This window comes from Centruroides vittatus, unplaced genomic scaffold (genome assembly GCF_030686945.1).
Source record: "Centruroides vittatus isolate TY-2023 unplaced genomic scaffold, ASM3068694v2 contig_2696, whole genome shotgun sequence".
NCBI lineage: Eukaryota > Metazoa > Arthropoda > Arachnida > Scorpiones > Buthidae > Centruroides > Centruroides vittatus.
Genome location: NW_027121716.1, coordinates 39,973 through 66,275, shown reverse-complemented (window position 1 = coordinate 66,275; position 26,303 = coordinate 39,973). Strand labels below are relative to the sequence as shown.

The window sequence follows — 26,303 nt, the reverse complement described above, 5'->3', positions numbered from 1 at the left end:
TTATTATTGAGAATAATATTTTATATATATACATTTATATATATATATATATATATGTTTTTGATAATTTTGTATAATTGCATGTAATGATTTATTGCAATGAAAAAAACAATTTGTTATAAAATTTCACTATGTGTACTTTTTAAAACATACATATCATATTGAAAAATTAGATACATTATGGAAATTTTGTTTGCTTTTTATTTGAAAATAAACCTGCATTTGTTAAGAAACTTTTGTTTGCAATAGTTTTCTTCTGTTATCCTAAACTTCTTAGTTATGTTACAAAAATATCTTGTATAATTAAATTTTTTTAACAAAAATAATTTAGAATAAATTGGAAGAATATTCTTTATTAAAATAAATAACTCAAAAATTTTATTAACATATCAAAACTTTGTTAAAATACATAAGTTATTTGTTGGAATGATAAATATGCTAGAATTCTTATATTGTCAGAACTGTTATTTATTTTAGCTATAACAATTCATTATACATACTATTAACAACAATAAACTTTAGCTAACAGGGTACAGATATCCCTCATATAACAGTAATTATGTTTCAAAAAAAGTGTCATGTTATGCAAATCTGTACTGTTCAAAACAAAGGACAAGTGTTAAAACACAGAGTTAGGATCCAAGAGTTAACTAAAGTACTATTCTTTTTTGTTATGAAGAGAAATATGTTTGTTAAAGCAATCAATAATTAACTAACAATCACAATTAAAAATACTGTATTATGCATTAATATTAATTTTAGTTAAATGAGGGTGTTTTCTTTTTACAAAGCATTGTCATCATTTGAGCATTTTTGTTGATCTTAATCTAAAATATTGGATACATCTTCATTTTTTTTAATTTATTTATATCATAAACATTTTTTTATGAATGACAAAATAAAAGTGTTATTAATTAAAAACTTGTTCTAGTGGGTCACGTTTATTCAGTTGAACACATTAGTATTTTGGTATTCAACTGAACTATTATACACAGTTTATTCAACCGAATAAACTGCTGTATTTTGTTCATCATTTTTACAAATGATTACTTATTAAACTTTTTTTTTTTATTGTAGGTAACACTTACCTAAATGTTTAAATAAACTTTACTAAATACAATGATTAATCTATAAAAACAAAACAAACAGTCTTTTAAGACTGTCTGTTTTGGTAAAGTCTGAAAGCAATGATGACACCTGGTTGATAACAATTTTTTCTTCCTTATCCTAGCTTTCCTATCAGTTTTCATTAAAGTAAACCTGACGAAAGGCACAAAACAAATTGAAAATTTTCTAAGTATTCTAAAATCTATGGGAAAATTTGAGTCAACATACAAGCTTACTTCAATAAAAAAAATATGAATAATGAATATGAATATGAATAATGGAGTTTGCACTCCCCAGATTTCCCAAATTCTTGAATCATGCTAGAGCAAAACAGTGTTGTATGAGTGATACCTGTATATTATGTAATAATAAATACTATATAATACATATTTCCCAACCAAACATTATTTATTGACATAAAATAAATAGATGTAATTTTTGAACAGATATTCTCTCAAATCTAAATTATCAAAATAGTATATTAATTATTATCTATATAGTTATATATAATAATAATTGTGAGATCTCTCAACTTTTGGAAATTTAGAAAATTCTCAATATAAGCTGATCATTATGTAAATTAAAATGTACTTATCTAATATAGCTGAGCTGTTCAAATTTTATACAATATAATTTACTCTATATACCATATTTATTTGCATATAAGATGCACCCTATTTTCAGAGATATTAGAATCTGAAAAAAGTATCTTAAATTCAAGTAAATATGGTATGACATATAAAAGAATTGCATTTCAGTCATCAGACATGGCATATATTAATTTAGAAGTTTTAATAGTTTTAATAACTTATTTCTGAATAAATCTTCTTTATAATAATCATCAGTGTAATTAATTTAATAATATGCTTTAATGCTTTTATTTTAGGACTTGAAAATTTAGCTAAAGTTTTTCAAGAAACACCAAATTTTGGAGATGCAGATGCCCAACAAGATGTAAATGAAAAATTGCAACATGTAAGTTAAATAAATTTATTAGATTATATGCTATAAAAAATATATATATGAAATTGTTAACTTCTAAATTAATATAAAAAAATGTTATTTAATTGAAAAACAGGTTATTGTCTTAAAAACAAATAATTATAACAATTAGTATCTGTTACAGAATTTATAAGCTATATGAATAACATAGCTATTAAATTGTAATGTACTGTTCAATAGCCCTGAACTAAACCTAATGATAAGGCATTACACAAATAACAAAAATGAGGGTGGGTTGGTTGCCAGGTCTGGCCTTCAGAAATGGGCAATATTACACGGATTAGTTCGAATCATGGTTGGTGTAACAAAAGTCCCGAATTAATTGACTGTGTGTTAATAAAAAAACAAAATTTATTATGAGTGAACAAACTATAAGAGATTAGTAAAAAACAAACATTAAAATTCATTAGTGATGATAAACTATACAAAAAGTATAAAATTCAGAACTATAATTAATTCAAAGTCAAAACAAACATTCACAAAACTTCCCAACAATTGGGGTAGTTAACACTAACTTAAATTTTTAACTCTTCACAAAAATCAACAAAACAAAGCAGAAACTTGATTAATAACAACAAAAGAAAATTCTTACTATCTAAACCATCTAACTCATCCCAAAAAATGTCAGGAAATCCTTTTTGTCACTTGTTCTGGAACCCTCTTTGCTTGCTCTCTGAAGCTTCATCTCATTAACTTTGTTGTTGCTTGGGGTTCTTTTATGTCTTGATGTAACATCACAATTAGCTTTGCCACTCATTTACATACTTAAACATTAACAATTATTCTCTTCTTTTTGAAATCCTTTAGTTATACTAGTCTTTCCAATCTTTCCAAAAATTCTCTGATTGTTTTTTAATCAATACCAAAGGATTAAGAGAGAATTCTTTATCTGAGATACCTTGTTAGATTGATGGTGTTGGCATTATGGGTTTCAGTCATGTGGGCAGTAAGAATTTTGTGCTTTAGAGTTTTGTTGGGATGGTGTGGAGTTTTCATTCTTTAAACAAAATGAAACATCTTCAAAATAAATAATAATGAAAAAAATAAAGATTATCTTGTAATGAGTTAAGGCCCAATGTTTAGTTATTGTGAAATCACAATGCCAGGCTGAAATTTTTAATCATGTGAATTCTGGTCCAGACTGGAAGTTCATATAAGGTATATTTGTCAAATAAGGACCATCTAATGTTTTAAGATGTTTTGTATTTTCACTATTAGAGGAAAAAAACTGTTAAAGTTGTACTGCAACATACTGTAAGATGTGTACTTGCAGAAATGTGAAATTAAAGTAAGCAAGTTAGTATTTGAAATATTTTCTGTAATAATACATTTTCCAAAAGTTATGTAATGGGTCTTATTTGGAGATGAGGGTTCCAAATAAGGCCCATACATAAAGAAATAATTTATTAATTAAGGTAAAAAGCAAGAACTAATTAAATTATAATAAATGTATTTAAACCCAATAAAATACAAGTAGCTTAAACATCACATTCTGGGCAAAGAAAACTGGATATTTTGTTTCTAGCCATAAGTCCAATGCATTCTTCATGGACATATTCTGAACACTGTACACACAGTCTCATGTCAGCAATTTGATCTTCTCTGCATAAATAATAGTATCAGCTTTTCTTTTTTCAATATTCAGCTGCAAGATCAATCATGAATTTTACAAATTGATAAACCCATTTGATAAAAGTTGCTACTTTCATTGATCCTTTCTCAGTCATCTCAACCTCTCTGCTAGGTGAAAGATAATCCATCCATCATAAAGGATTTAATCTTTTCCCTTTAAAAATAATTGTACACAGTATTTGATTCAGTCCCTTTCCACATGAGACAATAGACATGTTTCACTGTGTTCGGGTGCTCAAGATGCACTCTTTTTTTTCCTTTTCTGGCATACACATTTTGCTGTTAATGGAGAGTGAATGTACAGCTTTTCGAAGGTATCTAACCAGACCAATACAGTCTTTATCTTATCAAAATAGTTGCTGACAACACATCTACATGGTGTGGCTAGAAAATAACGAGACTGATCGCCTGCATGCAATGTTCACTGTTGGGCCAAAGTGAGTAGGTGGGGTCTCAAGTTGTTAGGGTGTGTTGGAAAAATGGCCAGTTTGAAAAAGGAGCAGTGTATCAACCTGAAATTTTTGATGAAATCGAAACCTGTCATTGAATCTTTACACCTGCTACATGAAGTATACAGAGATGAATGTTTTTGTCGTGCATGTGAGTTCGAGTGGCAGATTTTTTGAGAGCCGAAAGGATGTGAAAGACGATGAACGTTCTGGATGGCCTTACTCATCAAAAACTGAAAAACGCACGAAAAGTAGAACAAATTGTGAACCAATACTACTACAAATAAGTTCTGGAATCTTTGTGGGAAAGGGTCAGAAAAAAGTGGCAACAATTGTGGCAAAATGGTTTCATCCTCCATGAGGACAATGCACCAGCCCATTCTGCTCTGTCAGTGAAGCAGTTTTTGGCCAAGAAGGGAGTCACATTACTTGAACACATATTGATCTTTGCAGTCCTACCAAGGTTCATACTCTGAGTTTTTCTTCCAGCAACTTCTGGAAGGTTATTGTTGTTATTATTATATACATTACTATATACATTATATTTTACAGAATGTATTTATGAGGCTTATAACAACAAAATGTAATGTATGATAATAATGTATAATAAATGTATAATAAATGTAAAATATAATGTATATACATTATATTTTACATTATTATTATATACATTATATTTTACGGAATGTGTTTATGAGGCTTATAACAACAAAATGCATGCAAGAAAATAAGGCCCATGGGCCATATTTGGTTCATTGATGACAGGCCTTATTTAGAGCTCTTGTTAACCTGCACTTTCCATCAGTGTTTTACTAACAGATAAATAAATGCACATCAACTGGAAAATATCCGATTCTATTCATCATATACTTTAATATGACGTTTAACATGTTCATATACATCAAGTTATGCTGAAATAGTAAGAACAGCTGGTTTTGCCGATGTTAAATTGTATCAAAAATAATGGAATCGTCGTCTTCAGTTGCTGTAGTTTATGATAAAGCTGCTAAAGGGCAGGTGCTTTCAAAATATAAAAAATTTTGTGAAAATGTTAAGGCCCTTCTTTCTTTTTATAAAGAAAATACTTATTTGGCAAATAATGTACTGTACTTTATAGTTAATTAGGCTTCCAACATTTGATCTAGATTTTCATCTGTCACTCCATTCTTGAGATTAAGAAAGGACAAGTGGACAACAGTGATGTATAGGTCTGCAATTTTAAAATTGCAGTCCAATAAAATTAAAGATAAAAATGAGAAATAAAGAAAATAAATTTTAAGTTTTATATATCTTTGTTGCCTATGTTTAATACAATGAGATCTCATTTTAATGAGTAAATATATTTGTTTTGAGGAAATAATTGATCAGTTTAATTACAAAAAATATCCTTAACAACAAAAAAAATACTATTCTCAGTAATAAATGAATAAAATGAATTAATTTAAAATTCTATCTGTTTAAGTAAATTTAAAAAAAATAATTTTTTATTGATATTATCAGTAGATGGTTGCAATGTTTGTCATCTAGTATAGACATTAAAGCATTTTTTAAAATTAGATTTTAAATCACTTTACAGATTTAGTGTTGTAAACAGAAAATTAAAAAATTTCCTATATAGATCTTCAATAATAATCTTAATAAAATGTTGCTTTTTCAATTAATGCTCTTGAAATCTTGTTTGTGCTTCTTAATATATATAGATAGATCTTTGTAAAGAATAATTTTTTTACATATTGTCCTGCAAAAATTACTGGCATTTTAAACTTTAAGGAAAAATCTTGTAAAATCGACAACATAATTTGTTCATTCAAAGCTAGACAATTGGGAACCTGTTTTGCCAATTCTTAATAATCGAATCCACTCTCCGTCGATTAAACTTATGAGTTTCTCCAAATTCTGATTTCAGAATAACCATCTGTTTTCATATGGGAATGGATTAAAACATATCAGGCTCTTGTGTGATTTTGGAAGTACTATTGTGAGGTTGCTGAACCGTGTGTGACATCAGAATGTCCAAGTCATTCCGAAGCATGAGTTGGAGCATTTTGCAGAGACAAACTCCACAGTTACAAATAGTTACCCAGTTTATTATAACCACAAGTTTAAGCTTACAGCTACAACAGTTGACAGTAGGCAGTCGGGCCTTCTAATTTGTTTCCTTCCTCAAAGGGTGAATCCCACTGGAACTATTCTTTCGGAAGGTAGCAGGCCCTGGGGCATTGTAAGGAGAAAGTCTGTTACAAGGTGGAGGTGCAATCAGGTTCGATACTGAGATGCAGAGGCGATTTCTTTTTCAGTGTATGGTGCCACACAATAGGAAGATGGGGAGAAGCTCCCTGCATCCTTGAAAATATCTGTTTTATAAGTTTTTTTGGATCCCAGACTGAACATTCTGATAGGTTGATGCCAACTTGCCCCTGCTTTTTGATTGGTCTTCACTCATTATGAAACGTAACAAGATCAGAACCCAGATTGCGAGATGAGTCAACACCAACTGACAATTCGATCCCTATTGAAGATGTTCTATCTTAAGAGTTACATTATTCTTTTGTTTTAACCTGAGAAGTACAGTGTCTTTCTCAGAAATTTCCACCAATGTGTCTTTTTATGGACATGAAATTTATATGCTTTTCATAAAGGGTTTTATAAAAAAATTTTTCTACAAAAAGTGTTTTTTTCCCCTTTTCTTTTTTATTTTTAGTGTGGTTCCAGCCCACTTCTGGAGCCCCACACTATTCATCTTTACTCCTGACAATACACAAGAATGATACAAACGATCCAGATAAAATACTTTGTTTTTAAACACCAAAGGGTGAGCATCCGGTAAAAAATGCAAATACACAGTTCACAAAAATTATTGCATAAACACAAAGAACTGTTTGCTTGTTCATATAGGATGACCTAGGTTTTTGAAGCAGTGAAAAATGAATAAAAAGCTCGTCTTATATATGCAAGTAAATATGGTATATAATAAGACAAAAATGCATTTTGAATATAATTAAATTAAAATACAGAGATTTTTTTATACTAAATCTATTTTTTGTTTTTCTGTAGTTAAGAACCATGCTTATATATTTAGAAGCATCACGTTACAAATTGCAATGTTGTTTGGCTGATTTGAATGGACAACAACGACCTTCTCATCCTCTTAGTTCTCATTTTGAACAATTCAGAGATAAACAGGTGATTTTTAGTTTAAATGCTTATTAGTTACAAAGTTTTTATTATTATTGTTACATTAATTTATCATAATTTTAAATTAGGGAATGACTCATACAATATTGAAAGTTCCACATTGGGTTAAGATGGAAAGAAGAAATTCTGACAGTAGTACTTCAATGGACAGTGATATTCCTGATTGTGACTATTACAGTTTTGTTCCTAATGACTTACAAGGTTAGTGTAACATTTTGAACTTTACAAAATTAATATAAAGAATATGATAAGTAAATAAAATTATTTTTGAAAGTATGAATTACATACGAATTGAACTAACTGGATTTCTAGTAGAAGACCATTTCATTGTTTAGCTGACTTAGTTTGGATTGTTGATGGGCCTGATCCATAAAGGGATTACCCATTTTAAGTTAGAAATGGAAGATAATTTAAAATGCATATGAAGAGTTTGCAATCCAAATTGTGCTGAAATTTAAGTCTAGTAGTAGTAGGAAATTATTTTGTTTTTCAACAATCCAACCAGCAATACTTTATAATGATGATATTCATCAAAATATCAGGAGAGTTCTATTAGTAGGAAAATTCATTTTGTCTACAGCAGTGATTCTCAACCTTCTTAGCTCCGCAACCCCCAAATAGTAAATATAAATGAAATTAGTATTTTGTGACCCCCATCCAAAGGAATAATAACAGTAAGCCTTACTATTACTAATTGAATTTTGACCGTAATTATACATGTAAATTTTTTTAAATACAACGCTAAAAACTAAACACAGAAATTGTCTTTTATGACTTTCTAACATAGATCCATGTATGGAGAAAATTTTAAATGAAAAACAAATGCAACCATCACATTAATTTCTTTTCTTTTCTTTACATATAAACTTGTATACTTATTGTAAGTAAAATGTTTATAATAAATGATTTTTTCTCAAAATATGATTTCATTATTGTTTCGTGACCCCCAGGTTGAGAAACGCTGGTCTGCAGAATTAATGTTTTGATCATTTCTTCTAATAGTTCCTTTTGTTCCATTTCTAACCATTTAATTTTATATATCAATTAGCCTTTAATCCCTTTTTATATGTAATACACAATATAATGTATGATAGTACTGTACGTAATTTTATTGAAGGGTTACGCATTTGTAAAAAGTAAAATGTAATACAATATATGTTCCTATTACTAACTTATTATTGGTATATTTTGATGACTTAGTTTATTATTACAGTCAAACCTGTTTTTATGCGGGGGATAGGGACCGCATTAAAAAAAACGCATAAAAAAAATCGCACGAAACTTCACGAGGGGCTATAAAAAATAGTTTTCGCAACACAATTAAAAAAAAATATTTTTTTATGCGGTCAATAGGGACCGCATAAAAAAAGTCTCACATAGAAAATAACTCAAAACCGTACGAAATAGAATTTATTGACAACAGATGTCAGCACTTGACTGCATCGTCTGGTCTATCGTCTGTTTTACATATTTTTGTACAGGTGGTGTTTTGTTGACTTAAAAAGTAAATAATTTCATTTTTCGCATATTCATGCAATAATATTACTATAATAAGTCAACGTGAGACATGACGAATCGCACGAGACTAGTCGCCAACTATACCGCACAAATTAAAAATTCGCATTAAAAAAATCGCACAAATAAAAATCGCGCATAAAAACAGGTTTGACTGTATTTGTAGTTAATGGAAATATGTATACAACCATATAGTGTTTGTTTTGTTATTGGTGAATTAAACTTTGGTCATTGTCAAACTGTTTAATCTACCTAATCAGATTCTACTATATGATTTTTTTTAATTGTAATTACAGATATATGATTTGGAACATATAATTAAAACTGATTCTTTTTTTAACTTATGCTAATTCTGATAAAACTCATTTATAAAACTTTGCTTATTGCAATCAGAACTTCAGTTATTATTATTGTTAGTTTAAAAATCCTTCATTATCAGTTCAGCATATGACTGATAACACAATCATTATCAATGGTGCTTTAACCAACAGTGGTTAACAATGTTTTAATCATTTGCTCACAGTACAGTAGTTTAATTCTTGCAGCATATAATTGAAATAACAAATACATTAAGTTAATTATTAACGTTAAATTGTTATAATTAAAATATTAATTAATTGAAATATCAATTTTTTAACACACCTTTTTAATCCTTTAATGAGTAGGTTTACATGTAGCTCCCTCTTCTCCCAGAGTGAGTGAGCTTTTAAATTAAGCACAGTTTGTTTTCTGTTGAAACATAACTTAATATTATTGACTAGTTAGCACTTCAATCTAATTCTTGTTTCAGGGGCCATCTATTGATATGATATAGCAGACATCACTGTTGGCATAAAAAGAAAAAAGTGTGCACTCAGATAAATTCTCTTTGTCTTCTGATTCAGATTAAATTTACAAAAAAAAAGTTTTTTTTTAATAAACTAGGCAATATTTTCTTTTTTCAATCCCATAGTGAGAATGAAAGTTATTTAAAACAATCTCCTCCTGAATTGTTAATGACAATTGGATGCCACATTTGTCTTTGCTACAAAATTCATATGAAAAGTTTTCTGTACAGACAGACAGACATCTCTTGACAAGTAAAGTTAAGTGTTTGCTTGTGAATATAAGAACATACTACAAGACAGACTTGTAGTGTGTGTGTGTACACATATTAGCAGATGAGCCCGGCATTGCTCGGGCAGAAAGTAACTGTAGTGAAGATTAAGATTATAGCTGATCTTACCCGTTTTCATCGGGTGCAAGAACTATGATAACCTTACTTGAATAAAATGATACGTTTCTTTAATTTTAAATTCTAAAAATCTATTTGGAACGAATTCAAATTTGTTTATTTTGGATTTGTTTTTGGGTTACCTGAACAGTGGAAATGATTAAAATATTTATTAATTCCCAAAATGTATGCTATATGTGCCACTATTTACTTTCCTTTTTTTATTGTTTACACTTTATACTGACAAACTAACTCTCCTCCTTTTCCCTGGGAGAGTTGAATTTCCAAAAATCCCTTCTTAATGTGTATTCTCATGGCATACCCTTCTAAAATGCAGTCAAAAGCCACATTTAAAATAGTATAGTAGAAGCCAAGTTCTTTCAGGGTAATCCTTAACCCTCTATCACTTCCCCGCGGGGATTTCCAAAAATATTTTATTAGGGTGCATTCTCATGGCATACCCTACTAAAGCACAGTTAAAAATAAAAAATTGCATTTAAAATAGAACAGTAGAAACTGTTTCTTAGGATAAACTTTAATCCTCTCCCTCTCCTCTGCAGAGAGATATTGAAAAATCCCTTCTAAGGGTATGTCATGAGAACATACATTAACTGTGTACCAAATTTCAACTTTCAACTCCTAATTAATGCAGAGCCCAAACGGTTATCATCATAAGCACATCTTATAATATAAAGCCCACCGTATGTATGTATGTATGTTATCGTGAAAGACTGAAATTAGAGAATGTCAATATTCTCTGATGAATGTTGACACATATCAAATATGTCAGTGAAAGACTGAATATTTGGTTTTGTTGTTATACCGGCAATGGTTCGAATGTATATGTCGACAAGCACAGATAAGCACTGGTGGAGGTCAAAACAAGCTGAGAAGACACAACCAGAGAGAAGCGACAAAAACATAAACCATTGTTCTCTACTGCCAAATCCTCTACTGTGATTGAGGTCATATGGCATCTATTTGTTATACTCTTGAACACTATTTGTCAGTCTTATGCAAGGTTTGCTGGTGCGTGCAACATTTGCTTAATTTAATTTAATTTTTTTTATCTGATACCCTAATTTATACTGAATGGCTGATCACAGTTCACTGCAGTGAACTGTGATCAGTTTTTGAAAGTTACATGTATTAATTACGAGTAAACCAGAACATATTTTTATTTTTCTCAAGAAAAGTACTCTAAAATACTTTCTGAAGTGATTTCTCTAAAACTAAGTGCAGTACACCTTTGGATTACAGACAATTAAAATGTTTTGACAATTTACAACAAATGTTTTAAAATTAATGTTGAAGAGAAGTTAATTGTGTGATTTCAAGTTCATAATGGTATATCAAGACCATTTAACAAAGTTTGTCCAGTTACGACCTTTAAAAACAAAGACAGCTGAAGAAGTAGCGTATCACTTTCTTCAAATATTTTTAACATTTGGTGCCCCAGCTATATTGCATTCAGATAATGGTAGTGCATAGTTAGGGAATTCAGTAATTTAGTCATATCCAATGTGGAAAAATGTTAAGATAGTTCATGGAAAGCCTCATCATAGTCAAACACAAGGCTCAGTTGAAAGGGCCAATCAGGATATACAGAATATGTTAACAATACAAATAAATGGTCAGATGGTTTGCCCTTTGTTCAATTTGCCAAGAACACAACATTCCACGAAGGAATATGCCAAAGTCCTTATGAAGCCTGTTTGGCGTTAAACCAAAAAGAGGCACAGCTTCGTCGTCATTGCCTTGTGAACAAATCAAAGAAATTGTTAATACTTCTGAAAAAAATTTGAGCAGGTAAACCATATTTCAAAGGAAAATATTGAAGAGGAGCTGCAACCTACGTCTTCATATCAAGCCCTGACTGAACAACACAAGCTTATTTGTATAAAAAGAGCGGCCATGAAAAAGAATCTTCTACTGCAAGCAACAAAAATGTTACAAACCTCAAAAAGAAAATTTCCTCTTGCTCAAATTGGTGATACTATACAAATATAAGTCCCCGATGTCGACCATGGTCGTACAGATGCCCAAAATGTGGTGGTTGTTGTTGGAATAGAATACTCCAACTTTTATAAATTAGCAAACAAAAATGGTATCCTCAAGCAGCTTTATACCCATAACCAGTTCGTAATTTGTAAAGAAAAGTTACTTTCCATAGATGAGATTTCTTCTTAATAATGCTGAGAGAAGCAGTTGCAACTAATTCAAGAAGTGGATGACAAGGCTATACGGCTATACACACTGTAATTGCAAAAAGAAGTGTTCCATGACTAAATGTAGATATACAAGTAAGGGATTCTTGTGCAATTGAAAGTGTCATAACACTAAGTTGTTGCAATAAATAAGATTGTATAACGCTAATCACATAATTTGTGTGTACGTTATTTATTGGTATTATTTTCTTTTCTGTTTTAGAATGCACTGTTTGTTTTAGGTTTAACAGTTTATTTACATGTGCTGTTACTTAAGCTTTCTCCTATTTTGACATATAAGACAAAATTACAACTTTTCAATATATGATATAAGAAAAATATTTTTATCCAACATTCACCTTCAGTGCATGCTGAATGTCGACATTTGCCGATGTAAGTGAGAAATAATGATATTTAGCAAATATTTCATACATGCACCAAGCAACTATGTGAATGCTAACATTTGCCAGATATCGGTTTTTCACAGAAACATACATATTACAGGAGTACTCATCAAAGAGTTAATGCCAGAATCAATAAAACCATGATTTATAGTTATTCTAGTCTTATTTACTTACCTCTCTTAATCAGTTATCATCTTTCAGTATTGGCAGGTCCTAAAAGTAATTACTATCATCTGATTTTACTATATAGTCAGTCAAAATTGAATGAACACCTTCAATTTTCGAGAATTAAATCATGACAAATAATTGCCTTATAGAAATTATTAATTTCTCAAATTTATTTTTTTTACACTTAAACAAACATTAGTTTATAATTTTGAACAGAAATATTTAAATTTTCTATTGTTGTTGTTATAAATTTTTATATTTCTCTTCCTGATTTTGTAAATTTTTACATTATCAACTTTCCTTCTTGCTTAAATTTGCAGGTAAAAAAATGATCAACTTTCATTTTCAGAAAGAACTTACAATGGTATTTTTGTATTATGAACATAATTTATAACAGTAAATCATTATTGCTAACTAATTATGACTTCAGTTTTTTGTTAGAATAGCTAATATTTGATTCTGCATCAATTTTAAAAGAATGGAGAAATAAAACTATGCTTTTTGAAAAAGAAAAGTTAATATGGTAACTACTAAAATTATATCTTGACCTTTCAAAATAATGCTTTTTACTTGAAAATTTTAATTCTTCAAATTAAAAACATAATAGCGAAGTTGAGGCTGAAGTTTTAAACGCGTACGTCGGACATTCGGCGCCGCTTTCCTGTAAGCCTAGAAGTTTGACAGTGGCATTTGGAATGTCAAGCATGATTCCACTGACTTTCCAAACACCATTGTCAAACTTCTAGACTTACAAAAAAGCAGTGCCGAACGTCCGACGTTCACGTTTAAAACTCCGGCCTCAACCTCGCTAATAAAGAATTAAAATTGTTTATTTTAATGAAAAAACCAATTAAAATGGTAATAAGATCACAGATTTGTAAATTTGAAAGCACTGCAATAAAAGCATCATTGGGGAGTATAATATTGAAACACATTTTGAAAAAACAAAATCTGGCTGTTTAGCAATTTTTCTTTCTAGAGACCATCACTGCATACCTAGTTTGATAGATTTCAAATTCCTTTCAGACAAGGTACAGGTTGTAGTTACTTTTTTGTATATTGAGGCCACATGTGAGAAAGCTTTAGAATTTCTGAACATCAAAATGTCTTCAAGAAAAGTGTGCACATTATAAATAAAAGCATCAACAGGGATATAAGTTTGAAAGCACTAGGATAAATCTGTATAAAAATACTCCAATTAAAGCATATATTTATTGTAATACAGCATAACTTATGCTGTATTACAATAAACAGACCAAAAATGATTTTTTTCTTTTACAAAACTTTACAAGTTTATATTTAAGTTACCAATTATTTATGTCAAACACACTAAGATTAAAGTCCAAATTATTTTTGACAGGTGGATCAGATCAGATCTATGCTAATTTGCCATTTAAACAACCAGAACTAGCAAACCAAAGGCACCCTAGTCAATATAAAGCTCTCTATAATTATCAAGCTAAGTTAAGTGATGAGCTTTCTCTCCAACCAGGTAAACAACCTCTTTACTGTATTTTCAATAATATAAGAACAATTTCAATATTAAAATGTACTGTTACTTACATTTCAGGTGATATCATCACAGTTTTGAAAACTGCAGATGATGGCTGGTGGCAGGGAGAACTTAGGGGTACTGTTGGAATGTTTCCATCTACTTATGTAACAGAGATTAAATGATTCCAATAACATGACAATGTGTACATACATATATATATATATTTATTGGAATTTATTTCTGCTAGTCTCTAACAAAATAAGTCCACATTAAGAAAACATGATAGAATGATACAAGTAAACATTCAACATGACTATATTGGTTTAAAATATTGCAATCTATTGCAGTCCATAATTTGGAATTTGACAATATTTGTTTCTTATGTAACAAAACGTTAAAATCTTTCCAAAATTTTCAACAACTGAAAAAAAAACTGTTCGGAAATTAACGAGACAAGTTTCTATAATAATAATTATTTTGATTGACAAAATAATAATAATTATTATTAATCTGCCAATCAAATTTATTAATTTTATTCTTGGTTTTGAAAAAGAATAGATATTAAATTTTGTTTGTTGTTACACAATTTTTCAAAATGTAAATATATTGTTTACATATCACACAAAAGCACTGTATAATATGTATTTGCTTATAGAACAAATGCATATTATAACTTTGTTATTAAAAGAAAAATGATTAAGAAAATCTGACACACATTGCAGAAATCTGATACATAGTATTTAATGATAAGTTTATTTAAAATTGAATTTTAAATAAAGTTTTGCATCAAATATAATTTTCATTATGTTTGCAATTGAACCCAATTGATTACACATCAATTCTGTAGTATGTGTACTAGTTTCAATATTCAGTCACTTCTATTCTTGATTTTACTTGCAAAAATAAATAAGTATTAAGTATTAATTGATGATAAATATTTGTTAACTTCTATATACAAAATCATGTATGTGTTTCTGTAAGCAAATGGAAAATATTAAGAACTATGTACTGCACTAATATACTTACTCAAAAGTATTTCTTTGAAAAGTTTAATATTTTGTTAATCAAGTTATTTTTGAATATGGCAGTCTTCCTAAAGTTTGGTGCCATGATGGTTGATTAAAATTTTTGTAGCCAGAAATAATAATAATGTTTTTCATTAATTTTCATTTTATTTGATGATAAAGATGGGCATATGCAATTTATCATGCAGCAATTATAAATCAATTTTCTAAAATAATAATAATTCAACAATTTGTTCTGATTTTAATTTACACAAGTCTCAAGCTCAGTCAGAAATTCTGAAGACTTTTTTGGCTGGTGAAAGATGTGGAGAGAGTTTAATAAAAATTTGGCCAAAGATTAAGTCTGTCTATGCTAAATTATTGAAATCTTTAAGATTTTTACTCTATTTACAGAAAGACTAATTATGTGAATCCCTAGTTATTGGTGCAATTTACAGCAGTGAGATCAAATTAATAATTCTGAATTGAAATAGATTTTTATAAACATTCAGAAACTGGATAATATAGTCATTTAAATTTTTAACCTTTCAATAAAAGTTTTGTTCAAAATAGTTTGCAGCATCATGACAAATGAAGATAAAGCTTAATACTAATGGTTCATGTTAACAGATTTTGTAAACTCATTAAAAATCAAATGTATCTAAGATTGTAATTTTTAAATACGTGTAATCAGAGATTTCTACCTCATCTTGTGCAATATAAACATCAGACTTGGGATGATAAGAATGAATTTAAATTAAATTCTAATGATTTGTGCCCATCTTTACAACTTTTAAGAAATATAATAGAGAAAATAATAATCGAGATCAATATTTGAAATTTTATATTGGGACCACATTTTATACTTTTTATTGGAATAATTTTATATTCCACATTTTGCAATTGAGTAAATAAATCCAATTATATGATGTGATGTGCTTGTAGTCAAATATATAAGCTTACATATAGATTGGAGTTGTTTGAGTTTCACAATTTTTTAATATCTATTTCGTGACAAATGAAATGTAATACGTAAATTTTATGAAAGAAAAAATTTATATTGTAAATATTTAAACTTAGCTTTATTGTTGGGTTTTAAAAATGATCATGTAAAATTTACAGTGTCACAATATTAAACTGTTGTTTAAAATTTATGAAGTGTGTTGTGATTCCTTTGATATTTGTTCTTTGAACTTCTCTCGTACGGCAGCCACGAAACTTTTCAGGTCGTTTGTTTCGTTCAGTTTTTCAAGCAGCAGCTTTGCCTCTGGTATTTCTGGCTGACATAACGTAACTGCAAGAAAATTATATAATTAGTATATTATTATTAGTAAAAACTAATAAATTAGCCAGGATGACAATTTTTTTTACTTAGAACTGAATTTTTTATAATAATGTATATTTTCTTCTTTAATAATTTATGATTTAGCTATTGCATGTTGAGGCAGATAATGAACCTACAATAAAAGGTTGACTCTTCCATAGGCATGACATGAATGAAAGAGAAAGTATTCTTTTAAAAATTTTTACAAAAAATAATAGAATTTCTAAATACTTAGTGATGTTTTTTATATTGGAGTAACTTTACAAATTTGTCAAAATAATAATTTGTTTACAAGCCATGATCAACATAAATTTCACAGCAATTTCCTGTAATCTCTTATATATGCATTTATACTAATATTTTCTTTTTTCCTTAAAATTTGAAGACAACAAACATCAAAGTGATTTCAAATAAAATTTTGTAAAGTTTTAAGAATCTCTCCCATTAAAAATGATAGTCCTAATCTCATCCAGAAAGCAAGTACTTGTTTGGATATTAAAAAAGATTTGCAATTTTATTACAGAAAAATCTACATACCTTAAACTACTTTTTGACACATTCACCATGCAAATTAAGGCATGTGTCATATCTTGGCACTAATTGCAACGTACCTACTTTGTAGAATTTTGGCTGCCTGCGACCTGAACCAGTTCTGGACGTTTACCTTGATCTCATCATCACTTTGCAAGTGATGATGAGATCTACAGCTTACTATGAGACATTGAAGAAGTTATAGCCCACAATACAGAACAAAAGGCGTAGACTATTAACTTCTGGCATTGTGTTCATGCATGACAAAGTGCAACCGCATACTGCACGTGTAACAACAACGCTACTTGATTCATTTTGCTGGGAACAATTCTGTCATCCTCCTTATAGTTGAGACCTAGCTCCATCAGACTTCCATTTGTTTTCTCATCTCAAGAAATTTCTTTGCAAGTGATGATGAGATCAAGGTAAACATCCAGAACTGGTTCAGGTTGCAGGCGGCCAAATTCTACAAAGCGGGTATGTTGCAATTAGTGCCAAGATATGATACATGCCTTAATTCACATGGTGAATGTCAAAAAGTAGTTAGTTTAAGGTATGTAGATTTTTCTGTAATAAAATACAAATGAAAACAAATTGCGAATCTTTTTTAATACCCAACCAGTACTTTGTTTTTCATGTTACCATTTTATATAATCACTAAGGGATGCTGATAAAGCTCTCAAAAAACTAAATTTATTGATTTTTGAAAATAAAACTGCTGATGAAACTTGTTCTTCTGTTATTTTAAAAGTTACATAATAAATCTTCATAAAATCATCATAAAGGAATAACTGGAATTGAAATCAGAATTTATGTTTATTAATAATAATGACATATGCTATGCAAAGATTATATTAATCCAAATTTATTTGCATAGAGAAATATATATTACTAATATTTCAATTTTGACAGGCAAAATTAGAAGTAAATCAAAATCATGTTGCAAAGAAATTTAAATTTCTATAAATTTAAAGGAAATATTTTCAAAATTCTTATATATGAAGAATTAAGATTTCTTATATGTACAGTACATAGAGAATATGTAGTCAGTGTGTGTATATTGCACAAATATCTGATTATTTGACTGCTTATTTAGAAAATATTTGTTGTAGAATTTAGTTAATATGGCATGTAGCAGAATTTATTCTTAATTTGAAAAGTTAAAAATACTATGCAGATAATAATCATCTCAATCTTCATAACAACATGATAATGGCCTGACCATAAATCAATTGTCAGTTTCTTAAACTGCAGAAAATGGTTTCAAAATGTGTGTTATTTAACAGGGGTGGTCAAGATGACTTCCTTTGTATCTAGAACAGTTAAACAGTGTAGTCATTCTAGTGTTGATTGCAATTCTTTGGCAGATGATTATAGAAACATGACATTATTTTCACACATTTGCATTTTGAACTAGAAAAATTTTTGGGAATACTATCACTTATATATAGAGATAAAATATAACATTTTTCACTGGAGAACTCTTATCAATGAACATTTATTAGTGAAAATGAAATTTTGATTTATTCAAAATCTATAAAAAAATTATGTCTGTCGCATCAATTATATCAAACTAAAACCTTTCATTTTAAAACATAGAATAAAAAATTTGTCAACCCTGAGGTTCAAGGTATTTTAACAAATAAAATCTCAAAAATAGTACAAAAGTAGGAAAATCTACATATATATTGACTCAAGAAATTACAGATTTGGAAGTACAGCATAATCTTGGCAATTGACACAAGACTGGGACTTGAATAGTGTTGGATTAAGGCCTTGATGAGCAATCTGTTTTGCATGAGGATTGCAAAGAAATTTCATAGGCTTCCAGCAAGCTGTATGATTTTTTGTTATGGAGTTGCAGGCTTTAAGCCTACTGAGTACTAACATACTCAATAACTGCCATTATACTATATACTAGCAGATTGCTGTTGTTATTTTTTTTTCCCGAGCAAAGATTAAGATTATCAGATTATTCTGTACTTCTAACCATTCTACTATATTATATTATAGTATTTGATTTACAAAGGTTGGTGTGATAAAATCTTACTAAGATAACCTTTATAGTTATATAGCTGATCTTACCCGTTTTCATCAGGTGCAAGAATTACAACCTCTCCTTCGAGACTAATTAGAAAATTTTTAGATGGGTCTAAAAATATGTTTGATTTCCTGCAAAATTGCAAAAAACTGTATCTAAAATAGTACAGTAGAAGCCGAGTTCTTCAGGGTAATTCTTAAACAAAAATAGCCAACAAAAGATTATGACATTTCAAACAACCAAAACAAAAAAGTTATGCTAATCCTTAAAGCAGGTATTTTAAAGCAAATGGTAAAAATGAGATCCAAAATCAAAACTGGAATAGATAACTTGTAAAATCTGAACTATTCATACTTTTCCAGCAAATGGGTTTAATGAAAGAATATACAAATACTTTCAGTTTATTTTATAACCCTGCCTCAGGTTTCAAACTACAAAATTCCCTTAGGCAGGTTTATAAAACAAACCAAAAAAAGTTTGTATATTTGTTCATCACATTTGCTTTTTTTCAGTAAAAGTGTGAATGGTTTTGATTTTACAAGGTAAAATGAGTGTCTAATGCATACAGAATGTCCAACAGATCTGAGCAAGTTACTCATATGCAGAATATGTACTTTTACAGTTATTATATTTATATACAGTGGAACCTCAACGAGCACCTAGCACAATGAGTGTTTTGCATAACAAGCAAAATAAATTGTGAAAAAATGACTCACTTAATGAGCAACATTTTGTGTAACGAATGGCGAGGAGAGGGGAAGTCCCGGATGTGTGCATGTTCCATCAGTCTGTGTTTAGCACTCATTCAGCCAGCATCTTAGTGTCGCTTGTGATCATACATTTCTCCAAACTTGTGTTCACACATATTATGTGTAAACATCAACAACCATAGCCCGTTATATAATAAATACGCCAAACGATATGCCAAATTCTTGGGCTATGTAAAGGCTACAATTACATATTAGAAATTAATTAATTTGACTAGAGGTAGGCAGTTATGCTTCCAACTCGTATTAAATTTAATGACCAATTCCAAATTAAATTCCAGAAATGTCTAAATTAAAAATTAATTATTTATAATTATTAAATTTAATATGAGATGGAAACATAACTATCCACCTACCTCTCTAGTCAAATTAACTAATTTATAATATTTAATTATAAATTAAATATTATAAATTACATATATACATACATAGCCCAAGAATTTGGCATATCATACATACATAAATTTACATGAAAATTTATATACTTACATACATACATAGCCTTTACATAGCTGAAGAATTTGGCATATTGTTTGGTGTGTTTATCGGACAAATTAACTGATTTTATTTTTGTTTTCTACAAATGGAATTCACATTTCAGGTTGGTTCATTCCGCACTAGAAGAAAAGATGATGATGATTCACTCTCCTTAACAATGTTTATTGTATAATTTTCTTTGAATAAGCATTATACATAAAATATTTGAGTATTTTTTTTTGGCATGGAATGCATTATCGTATTTTACATTAAATTCTATGGGAAAAATTGTTTCGCTTAACGAGTGTTTCACATTACGAGTAAGACTCTGGAACAAATTATGCTCGTTAAGTGAGGTTCCACTGTAATAAACATAATAGATAAAGATAAAGTATCTGCTAAAATCACTAATCACCAATATGACAGACTAGAATTTCAAACAAAAGTGTATTAAAAGCTGGTACTTTGGTAAAAGATTCCAATGTGGATCACTGATTTTCTAAGTTCATCATTTATTACTGAATGAAACTGAAACTACTATTGAAAATTGTTTTGCAAATAATATAAAGATGATACTCACTTTTGCTAATTTTAAACTCAATAAAACATTTTAGAGATTGTTGTATTTTTGCATAAATGTTAGCAATATTAAAGTGTTTAATAAGTAATAACTTTTATGGAAAGACATTAAGGATAAAAGTGCGTTAATATAAATAATCAATTACCATATTTACTCGCTTATAGGACAAGGTGTGACTTTAAAGATCAAAATAAAGAAAATTAGATTTAATAATACAATTCTAATTTTATTTCGTTTAATCACAAATAAAATATCAAATGCATGTAAATGCACACATTGGCCTGCAGAAATTACTGGCATTTTAAACTTAAAGGAAAAATCTCGTAAAATCGACAACATAATTTCTTTGTGTAAAGCTGGACAATCAGAAACCTTTTATGCCAATTATTAATAGTCGAATCCACTCTCCGTCGGTTACATTTATGAGTTTCTTCAAATTCTGATTTCCAAATAATTATCTGTTTTTACGTGGGAATGGATTAAAACTTATATTGGGCTTCCGTATGATTTTGGAATTCAATTCAATTGCTTTTCCTATTACTATTCATCTTTGAATCCTTCTTGTGTATTGTCAGGAGTAAACGACCCAGATAAAATACTTTTGTTTTTAAACACGAAAGGGTGAGCATCAGGTAAAAAATTCGAATCCACAGTTCACAAAAATTATTGCAAAAATGCAAAGAATCCTTTGCATGCATATATAGGACGATCTAAGTTTTTGAAGCAGTGAAAAATGAATAAAAACCTCATCTTATATGTGAGTAAATATGGTATATACTTACAAAAAATAAATTTTTATGTAAGTATATAAAACTAAAATATAGCATATATGATTTTCTTTTTTAAATTATTAAAATTTATGAAGACAACAAAGAATATTAACATACCACTATATTCATCATTATCTATTATCTTAATGCAAAACTCAAACTGCTCATCTTGATTATCAGGGTTAATGTGTGTGAATATGAATGAGAGTCCAAGATCTGAAACACAATATTTATATTATACATAATATATTTATTATTATTATTATAGTGAGCTTAATAACAATAATTATTAACAATGTATCTGAATGCAAAACAAACATTTAAAACTATCAATGTACATGTTATCCCATTACTGACATATTCGTTTGGAGTTATACAGAGTGATTCACTTGGGACTGAACACTTATTATGTGGAATATCTCCATATAAAATGAAATTAGCATGCAACATGAATGGAATGACTCATTATTTCATTATGAAGCAGTTGAAGAAGGTAAGTTTCACATTACACTTTATTCAAATATGATTATTCAATACTTTGTGATTGCATAAAGTAAGTGTTTAATCCTGAGCAAATCCTTCTGTACAGTGGACACACTCAGAAGTAGAACTCAAAGAGGGGGAAAAAAACAGAAGCACCATCTTAAGTCATCCAAAGAAAGTTTGATCCTTCCTCATAAAGAGGGAGGGTGAAATCTCAGATATTTTAAACCTTCACTACAAACACTACAAAAGTTTTTCTATAGAAAAGAAGATACATCACAATTACATGAAACTAACTCTTTGCAGACAAAAATAGTACACTATTAGACTTACACAAATTGATCTAAATCTAATAGAGTTCACAAAATGTATAGATATCATCACCCAAGTCTTTGACTCATAAGAAGCTTCATGATATACATCTCAACAATGTCAGCCAGGATCAGGTTGACAGAACGGTTGTGGTTGACATCATCCAAGAGTCAACCAGCAGTTCATAATTTCCATACAAGTCCAGGTCATAAATATAAGAAATTACATATTAGAAGACTACACTTGTAGGAAATACCATATCATGCACAAAACACATCACATTGGGTTGCAAGCTTTTAACACAAACTGACTACTTACACTAACAGAACCAAATGCTAATAAATATATTAAAAGCTTGCACACAAACATAAACAATAACACCAAAGAACAATACTACAAATACACACCTCAGACAGTCATAGAAAACAACACACAAAATATACAGACTACTCTGAGTTATAATCACAGAAAAAACAATCCATCACAACAGACCAGATATCACATTCATTGACAAACAAAACAAAATCACATACATCATAGTTTATACCAAACACTCACAATATATAAAATTCATACACTGAAAGAATTAATAAATATTCATAATTTTTATTTCTTCTTTGAAACCGTGTTTTCATAATTGTTGGACTATGAACTCCAAAGTTGAGTTTAATTAAACACTTGGCTTTATTTCCATCTTTATTTAGTTGAACTCGCCGCAGACCTCCGACACCACTCGAGCGAGCACGCCCAACGTCGCCCGGCTTCGACGGCCCGCCGACCTGCGGACTCCTGGCAAGACCGTCGTGAGACAGGTTAGTTTTACCCTACTGATGACTAAGTACGCCGCAACCGGTGGAGCCACTTCTAAGCGTCAGTCGTAAGGGCTGGTGGCTGAAGGTGGCCGGCTTTCCTCTCCTCGGAGGGATTGCCGGTGTTATATCTGTCTGCCCCGGACGTGTCGCTCCACCGAGGCACGACAAGGCCTTCCCGGCCACTCCGCACCCTTCTTCGGAACGTGCGTCTCGCCAGGAGTCCGCGAGTCGAAGGTCCCGCAGGTCGGCGGGCCGTCGAAGCCGGGCGACGTTGGGCGTGCTCGCTCGAGTGGTGCTGGAGGTCTGCGGCGAGTTCAACTAAATAAAGATGGAAATAAAGCCAAGTGTTTAATTAAACTCAACTTTGGAGTTCATAGTCCAAATATTCATAACTTGTCCATGAAATAGAGCATCTGTGGACAATAGATAAGGTACTGTACTTATTGTGCATATAATCCTTTTTTGTACAGGCATCACTACAGAAAGATGTCATAATAAACACATCACACTGTAAGGATATTCTTAAACATAGATATATTGTACACACACAGCATGTAAACAAAACATTTTCTGCAGTTACACCTTGACTTTGGTCTGGCATATTACTATGCACTTGTATATATACAGTGTAAGATACATTTTACCATCATCATAAGAACATTACTATTATTATTGTTAAACATATCAGTTTTTAAAAAATTAACATTTTGAATATGTTTAAAACAATTGGAATTACAAGGAAACATCAAATTGGTTTGTTTAGTCATTCTTATTTCTAACGCTTCTTGGTTAAAAGTTGTTAATGACAAATTCAAGTTAAACTATAAATGAATACTGATTGAAATTCTTTAACATTAATTTAGCTAATTTTGTTTTCTCCCCATATTTTATGTTGAAAAAAGTAACTGGAAGATTGCAATTTAATTTTCTAGCTTAATAATTTGTGTTATATACCTTAATAAACTAAAAAAATTTTACATAACCTTCCAAAGAAAAGAAGAAGAATTAATTGTGATCAGAGGGAGAATGGTACCTTTATTTTATTTAAAAAAATTTGAACTCTGAGTGTAAAAAATTAGTTATGCAAGGAATATTCGGTTACTATTCGTTATTCGGCTGAATACCAAATACCTAAAAACAAAAGTAAGAAATAATAAAAACACAGTAAATTAATCATTTTGGTAACTTTTATTAATGCTAAACATACATTTCAAGTTCGAGAAAGTGCAATTTTTTGCTTATTTATCTAAAAGATCAAAGAAAAAGTAATATAACTAAGTTATTTTTTTAAAAAAAAGTAACAAATCAAATGAAAACTACCTACTTATTATGTAGTTTAGTCATCTATATACTCATATATAAAAGAACAAGTCCTGATAGAATAATTAACGCAGAGCCAAAACTACTGGTGCTAGAAACTTAAAAATTTGAGGGTGTGTTCTTTTTGTAAAGTTTAGGCATGCTAAGAAAAGATTTCCCATTTTACAATTACGTGACTCATAGTCTGGTGATAACGGAGAAAAGAGACAGATAGGACAGCAGTATAAGTCACAGTTATGATTTCACAGATTCGAGACAGCTTGGTAACCTGAACGGTCCCAGGCTTTTGCCCTTGCATACTGACTTTCATTACAAGCATTTAGCTTTCTGAAGTCTATGAGAACAATTATTTGGCATTGACGGCTGTGAATTTTACGCCAATAAGCTGCCTCAACTTGTTCGATTGTGTTATCACCTCAATTTCATATTTATTTTCACATTTTCACTTTGCAGTCCTTCTCTGTTCTTTTTCTGTTATTTACATGTGTAGGTCATTTCATTGTTATCCACATTTGATATCATCACTTATCACATACTGCCATGACGCTCATGTCTGTCCACTACCGTAGTGACAGTGGGCCAATAGAGAGCAGGGTGTATGATCCTTGCCATAATGTGGTACATGCCAATTTTTGTACATGCATTAATCAAGTCAAATAGTTTGGCCGAATATACTATTCGTTGCAACATTATAAAAAATCCATTTTTAATACACAAGTTTATTATTAATTTTATTTCTAATTTAATATTTTCTCAGGATTACAAAAACCATATATCTGTGGAAGAACATCATATTTTTTTTCATGGAGTTATATTGATAAGACTCACTAATAGAGAACTGCTGAATTAAATTTGATTTTCTTCACACTGAAATGGACATTTTCTATTATAGCAATGTTTAGATTTAAGAATGAAAGATTTGTTAGATTTTTGGCTTTAAGAGAAAATCTGAATGTCAGTAAATTATAAGCATAAATGGGACATCCTTCATAAAAGTGGGAAGCTTAGCATACTTTTAATTAGTCCTGATGGAGAATGGGTGTTATATACAAAGAGAACTTATAACAACTAAGAACTGGGTTAATAGTACTATTAAAACATTCACCAAACTAGCAGTATAATATTAAAGAAAATGAACATTTTTGTCAAATTTAATTTATCATCTTCAGGTTGTAGAGTAATTTGAAAGACACAATGGGGTTTGAAACATTCTATCTTCTGAACAACATCAAATATGAAGGTCAAAACAAAATTAGCCAAATTAATGTTGAAAAAAATTTCAACAAGAATGGACAGAGTTAATTTACATTTTAATACAAATGCATCATTAACAACTGTTATATAAAAAAAACTATAGAAATAAGATGATTAAATTCATCAATTCACCCCCAGTAAAAATAAACAGTGAGCAAATGTAAACAATGTACTGTACATATATAAATAGTAATTGCTTTTCAATTTTAAATTTATCCATAATGTTAATTTTTTAAAATAA

General features: G+C 29.6%; 2 protein-coding genes across 4 annotated transcripts in view; one reads left to right on the top strand and one right to left on the bottom strand.

Moving 5' to 3' along the window:
* The window catches only part of LOC136971718 (nostrin-like), a 64,379-nt gene extending 49,683 nt beyond the window's left edge, over positions 1-14,696 (top strand). The window contains exons 10-14 of the mRNA XM_067266194.1: positions 1,994-2,082; positions 7,245-7,373; positions 7,454-7,586; positions 14,253-14,384; positions 14,463-14,696. Of these exons, the coding sequence (XP_067122295.1) occupies positions 1,994-2,082; positions 7,245-7,373; positions 7,454-7,586; positions 14,253-14,384; positions 14,463-14,569 (590 nt within the window). The 3' untranslated portion in view covers positions 14,570-14,696. The remainder of the gene's footprint in view (positions 1-1,993; positions 2,083-7,244; positions 7,374-7,453; positions 7,587-14,252; positions 14,385-14,462) is intronic.
* A 1,749-nt stretch (positions 14,697-16,445) lies between these two features.
* The window catches only part of LOC136971722 (kinetochore protein Spc25-like), a 38,690-nt gene continuing 28,832 nt past the window's right edge, over positions 16,446-26,303 (bottom strand). For all 3 annotated transcript variants that reach the window (XM_067266201.1, XM_067266202.1, XM_067266200.1), the window contains 2 exons: positions 21,999-22,097; positions 16,446-16,685 (listed from right to left, as the gene is read on the bottom strand). In XM_067266201.1, coding sequence (XP_067122302.1) covers positions 16,543-16,685; positions 21,999-22,097 — 242 coding nt within the window. In that variant the 3' untranslated portion in view covers positions 16,446-16,542. The remainder of the gene's footprint in view (positions 16,686-21,998; positions 22,098-26,303) is intronic.